Genomic DNA, 6,623 nt, shown 5'->3' with positions numbered 1-6,623 from the left:
GTGCAGTGGGGACTCGGAAGAGGGAAAAAGAACATCTGCCTGGAGAGATCAGGGAGAGCTTCACAGAGGAGGTAGCCACTGAGCTGAGACGACCCATGATCGGAAATCTGCCATGTAGACAGGCAGGCAAAGGGAACGACAGGTGCGAAGACACAGAGGCCCAAGGGGCACTTTGAAGGAGCAGGTTATGCAGTTTTTCTTGAGCCGAAGGTGCAATGGGGAGAGTGGCAGGATGAGCTAGACAAACAGGCAGGTATCAGATCGTGAAGAGCCTTTGAGCATTCTCCCATTTATTCAACAAACATTGAGTGCTTACTACGTGCCAGGCAGTAGGCTAAGCGCTGGGATTGTAACAGGGACCAAGACAGACACACCCTTGCTCTCATGGAGCTTACATTCTACAGAGATAGACAAAAAGTCAATAAATAAATAAAATACAGATTTAGAGGATTTCTACAAAGGAAATAAACAAGGTGCTGAGGCAGAAAATAAGTGTTATGGGGGGTGGACAGTATTCTGCATTATCAGCAAATGCCTCTTGGAAGTGACATAAAATGACACCTGCAGGGATCGTAATGACATGCTACAATGGGGACACTTGCTATGCACCAGGCACTGTGCTAAACGCATCATAAACAAAATCTCGTTTAGTCCTCACGACAACGCTATGAGGTAGGTAGGTATTATTCCTAAGTCACTGACGAGGAACAAGCTCAAGGAGATTAAGTAACCTGACAAGCCACACAAATGGCAAACCAAGGTTCAAACACAGGTTCTCTTCATTTCAAAGTGCTCGCTCTTAAAAATTATTCTAAACTGTATATACAGACAACTGAGGAATTTTGAGTGGGGAAATGATACAGTCACATTTGCTTTGACGGCCATTCTGACGACTACGTGGAGGGGAAAAAAAAGGGGTGGAGAGAGAAAGTGAAAGGAAAGTGGACAGGTTAAATTTTTTTTTTTTGTCAAAAGGAATCCACTAGAAGTCCAGGAAAGAGGAAAAGAGGTTGATGGAGGCCGTGTCTGCAGGGATGGAGAGGAGCTAGAGATGCGAGAAGTGCAGCTACCAGTTCACACAGAATTGATGGGGCATCGGAGGCAAGGGAGAGTGGCTCTGGGCTCACTCCTGGGCTTCTGCCTTGGGCAGCTGGGTCAGATGGTTTGTTTTTACTCGCGTTAGGGGACGCAAGATGGTGGTGGGTTTGTGAGGATAAGATGATGAACTTAATTTTGTACATGTCCTGTTGCTATACAGGGAACAGCTGGACTTATGGGAAGGCCCCCAGTCGGACACCATGTAATGGCTTTCATACCTCTTCTCTACCTGAGTAAAGCATTATAAGAACAAAAATCAAAGTTTTGTATGTGTGTACATTGTATTTCTCCTTTTATAAAAGCTGTTTATAAAACCATGTATATCTTGGTTGGCTTGCTTTGTAAAAAGAACATACGATCACCAAGATGAAGTTACCCCAAGCCCGATTACAAATGAAGCATGGACTTAGGGGAGGCTAAGAAAAGCCTTTGCACATCATTCTGACTAGTCATACCAGTTCTTAAAAAGAAATCAACATTAACTTCCCACTGCCACCCCAATAGGGACAGTCTGACAGGCCCAGAGCAGACACCCTCTGCCAAAAGTCTTCCCAGAGTCCGTCAGTGTCCCTGCTCATCCACCAGCAGGACTGTTCCAAGGACCTTGGCGGCCTAAGGCCTAGAGATCAAAGTTAAACATAAATCAGGAATTCCAAGGAAGGGTTATTTGTGTAGTCTGGCATAAGGTCCAGAGAGACAGCAGCTCAAACCCAGCCAGCTACATATTGCTTGACAATTTTCTCCCCCTTCCTCGGGAACTGGAGGGCTGCGGGAAGTAGTGGTACCTAATGTACAGGTGACACTTATGTGGAACTGGTCACATCCTTGAACACAGCATTTCTGGGTTGAATTTTAAAAGAACTCAAGAGTTAAAAAGGAGTACATAAACCTTTCCTATAGAAAGATATTTTTGCTCTATTTCTCAAAATGTGCTTAAATCTGCTTATAACCACTCCTTCCTTTCCTTGGCATTAGACTAACTTAAGTATGTTTTGATTTTTAAAACTCATTAATGATATTATGCCAGTTTTAGTAATTAGATATCGAGAAATTTAAGTGGTAATGAAGTTACACTAATGAGTTTTAACAGAAAAAAGAAAGGAGATACTTTGGAGACTGGATAATGAGGTATAACAATCTGTTTTGTTAAGTAACTTTGCCTAGAAAGCAAAAGGTCTGACCGGCACCTGTGAACTTAGTAAGTTAGTGCACATTAGAAAATGCAAAATGATCTTAAACAACAAATACGGATTTCTAGTAACATCCGAAGGGTAACTGTGTACCTAATTCATGCTCAAGGGAAGAAAATGCCTTATTTTTGCACAACTAATCAAAGTAAAGTACTAGTCACAGGCAAAGAAAAAAAATTTACTCATGCTATATGCCAACTTAGGAATTCTGGTGAAAGCACAATTCTCACAGTATCTGGAGGCCTACTGCAAATGTGTAAACTATGCCCTACCACCTCCATTTCAGACCTGAGGCCCAGGGAACACAGCTGAAAGGAAACTGGAAATCCTAAGAAGCGGCTCTTTGATGTGCGTGTTCTTCGACAGAAAGAATTCCAATCGGTCTGTGAATATAATCATTTATTTGTCTTTACAGTGATGATGGAAGAATGTACAGGTGTCCTCTTTCAATAAAGTATAAAAATCTGTTTATGTACAGTGAAGTCACAATAATCTTTAATTGGGAAGTTTATTTGGTACTCCTGATCCATTCATATTAAAACTGGGGGAAAACAAATATTTCATGTAAGTGCTACATTTCCAGTAGATTGCACCTGGCATCAAAAGCTCAGCTTCATCTTAAGGGTCCTCTTGATATTACAAAAGACTAATTTTAAGTCCTAGGACTCAAAATAAACATCATTTTTTTTTTTTGAATAATAGATATATACATCAAAAATACATCTAAAAAGGCATTGGTTAGTGCTATTAAAAAGCTCTATGTGCTCGGGTACATTTTTTTTTTTTTTTCAGGCAAAACCCAGTGGAAACGTGTTTGTTCAATTCTAGGAATTTGCTCTTGGGGAAAGTTGGCCGAAAGTTACCTATAAGGAAAAACAAAGAAACTTAAATAATTCAATGATTTCTCCGGTAAGGACAGCAAAACCTGAAAACGTAGTTAGAGGCTAAATTTCATTTAGAGTACATTTTTAAAACCTTGATTAGCATTTAGTTACCACGCTTTGTACATAAAAAGTGCTCAGTGTGTCCCCTCATCTTTCAGGCTCAAAGTGAATGCCACATCCTCGCTTTGTTGGCCCTTCACATCACCTTCGCTCCGTGGCCATCGGCTCTCACAGCACTTAACGCAGTTGGTAATTACATAGTCATGTAAGTGGTTTTTTTTTAATACGACTATACTAAGGCTTTATGAGTGGGAAGACTGTGCGACTGTGTCCACCGCTACATCCCCAGGACCCAGCACTGAATGCAAGGATGACTATCAGGACGAGGCACACATTGCAAACGGAAAGGGCAGGGAGGAAAGGTTCAACGCCAAATACTGAGCTACGACTCTCTAATCTTCTGTTCATTTACTCTGTGTGTGTGTGACTCTCTTTCTTTCTCTTTCTCTTTCCCCCATCCTAGTTTTGGCTTCTAAGGACACAATAAATAATCAGCTATGAGTGGCAGAAAGTAAGGGAAGGCATGCCAAAACAAAGCAAGATAGAAGTTGGGAAGCAAGATGTCATTGGAGATCAGACTGTAATCAACTAAAGAGAACATACACTCAATGGACCAGAACCCATGAAATTCATTATGTGAGTTTAGAATCAGATCAAAATTTGTATTTTTAGGGAAATTATTTATTATAATTTGAAATGTCCTCATTCTCCCTGCATCAAGTCTATGCTAGAGAGAACCTAGGAAAAAAAGGGAGGGATTTTGCTTACTCTGTGGCCATAATTTTAAATGGGGGACAGGAGACCCCCAGAAAGCTAGTGCAGTGGAGATGACAACTGCCTTCATCCCCTGCGGCCTACCTGGCAGAGTACTTTTCTTCTTCTCCTACTTCCTCCAAGGACAAGTTGGAGGTTTTCCACCTGGCATTAATAAAGGACGCTACATCCCTTGGAAGTGGCTGCAGCATGTGAATGTCTTCACATAATGAGAAAAGGCTGCAGTAACTTATGTGGCCCTTAAATACAGAGCAGCCAAACAAGAGCGTATGCACCACCTCTGCAGAGGAGAGAAGCCTTTTTACTCCCTGCTGAGGGAGGCTGCAAAGGGTAAAAGCAAGAAAAGAAAACATCTTAAGTTCCAAGTCTCTCTTTGGTGTGAGTTTACCTGATCATATTCTTAAGCTTCATCTCCACTGTCCATTTCAATATCCATCTCTTCTGTGTCAGCAGCTCGTGACAAGATGTCTGCCATCAGTGCTTCTTCCAATTTCTTACGTACTTGTTGTACGCGCTCTTCCTGTTTCCTTTTTAACAACAGAATAAAATGACATGGATCGTTTGGCAAGTCATGGAAATACGAGGCCGCTACTAAAGCTCATCAAAATCACAAATATTCCTGAGAAAAACACATTTCCTTCCCCTTAGACTTTGCGAAAGCTGCTTCTTCACTTGCAAAACCAAATCACACAGTAGATGGGCTTTGCCAGAAAGAGAGAGATTCAGACAGGCAGGCATCCTTCCTCTCGCAGGAGTAGGTTTATTTCAGTGACCTTCTCTTCGAGAATTCAAATATGTGTGTATTTGGAGTTATCCCTAGAAAAGATAAATATGTTCTATCTTGGAAGCAGGGACAGAACAGAGAGGTAACATGGAAAATAAAGAAGAAAACAGACTTGTTCGATGAAGCACTTGTTCGAGAAAGATGGAGGCAGCTGTGATTTACTTTGGTGTCGTAGGCTGTTCAGGGAAAGCTGGTTGGAGCTCTGTCCTGGGTTCCCAGGCCTGATGGCAATGGGCCGTCATGAAGGAACCAGGACCACATGATCCCTACACTGAGGACTGAAACTAAAATCATCTCTTCAACTGAGATAAGCTGAGCAGGTCAAGAACATGCCAAAGTTTCTCTGTGTCCTGGAAACTGAAAGGGGACCTCGAAAGTGAATTAAAAACTCCAGGTCATAAGAAAGGTTCTAAACTGTAGAAGAAAGGCTACTGGTATGCATTTTATCTTTAAAAAACAGGGCAAGAGAGAGATTCCTAAAATAATTCTACCAAGCAAAGGTAGTACATAGAAAGTCACATCCAGAACCACATGGAAGGACAAATGTTGAAGAAACACAGGAGAAAGAGAAGACTGGTTAAGGAAAAGTCTTAGAAAAAAACAAGAAAGGGAGAGAAGCACAGGTGGCAGAATTAGCTTTGACTGGAACACGGGCCCGACCATCTCCTGAGACCAGGGGGAAGGTGGTTAGGATGAATGTCAAGTGGGCGACGGGGCAGCCCAGTGACAAGAGACGCAACAAGGAATACTGAGGACTCTACTGAAAAATGAGTGATTTTCTCTATCAATAATTGAGGAAGACAAATTACACAATGTCCAAACCTGGGAAAGCGGAAGAGTAGAGGAGCAATGTTCCAGAAGACTCCCCTAAGAGTCCCCGAGTATTCACTCTGTGGGTGCTCGACCGGCTGGAAAGTAACATGGACGTAGTCCAGCCTACACGCCTATTCATCTCATGAGAACGACTCCAGGGTAGCGAAGCTAATATATATTGTGTAGCCGCAAAGGTCTTATACATCATATTTATTAAATTCTAAAAACAAAGAGTTAAAAGGTATAGACCTCCACTTTTCAAATGAATTTTCAAAAAGAGGGAGGCTGTCACTGAGTGAGTCTGAGCTGCATAGCTCTGTCATATTAAAAGAAACTGGAGTTCAACAGATTTTCATGTAGTGCAGCAAGGTCAAGAAAAACACATTGTTTATTTCTTATATAGTTAGTCTTGCCTCTGGCTCGGTGACTCAAGGTTTATGACAAATGACATATTGGTCTCATTGGCAGTCTCTCACTCCTAATAACAAAGTGTGAGAATCTGCACAACTGCCCTAGAGTAACCCCATTAGGAAGACAAAGAAAATGGAACAAATGGTGCTTTTGGCTGGAGAAGTGTATCTTAGACTCTGACATTTGCCATTGATTCTCTTTCATCTTAAGCATTACTTTCCGTACTTATAAAAGCTGAAATTAAAGCATTTTGCCCGCTGGGGTAGGGAGAATTCTAACACAGTCCCTAAGATGCCCCCTTTCCCACCCCTGTATCCACTCCTTGTATAATTCCCTCCCCTTAAAGGCAAACAGACCGTGTGAATATGATGGGAATCACTGCATGATTGGGTTACTAATCAACTGACCTTGAGTTAATCAAAACAGATTATCATACAGGGCCTGACCGAATAAGAAGAGCCCTTAAAAGGTGCTGGCCCTTCCTGAAAGAAGCTGGAGAGGGAATCCGGAGGGGGCCAGAGGACAAGGAACTGCCATCAGCCTCTAACCGCTGAGACCAGCCCCGCTCCACAGCCAATGAGAGAACAGGGGCCTCAGTCGTACACTAGG

At 42.2% G+C, this 6,623-nt stretch overlaps 1 protein-coding gene across 1 annotated transcript in view; it reads right to left on the bottom strand.

Annotated features, from left to right (window-relative positions):
* Positions 1 to 2,670: 2,670 nt before the first annotated feature.
* MBD2 (methyl-CpG binding domain protein 2) overlaps positions 2,671 to 6,623 on the bottom strand; it is a 59,770-nt gene continuing 55,817 nt past the window's right edge. Inside the window, exons 6-7 of the mRNA XM_039841328.1 lie at positions 4,395 to 4,533; positions 2,671 to 3,151 (exon numbers count right to left, since the gene is read on the bottom strand). Of these exons, the coding sequence (XP_039697262.1) occupies positions 4,407 to 4,533 (127 nt within the window). The 3' untranslated portion in view covers positions 2,671 to 3,151; positions 4,395 to 4,406. The remainder of the gene's footprint in view (positions 3,152 to 4,394; positions 4,534 to 6,623) is intronic.

Source organism: Pteropus medius, unplaced genomic scaffold, assembly GCF_902729225.1.
Source record: "Pteropus medius unplaced genomic scaffold, Ma_sr-lr_union100, whole genome shotgun sequence".
NCBI classification, from domain to species: Eukaryota; Metazoa; Chordata; class Mammalia; order Chiroptera; family Pteropodidae; genus Pteropus; species Pteropus medius.
This window is presented reverse-complemented; position numbering and strand designations above follow the sequence as displayed.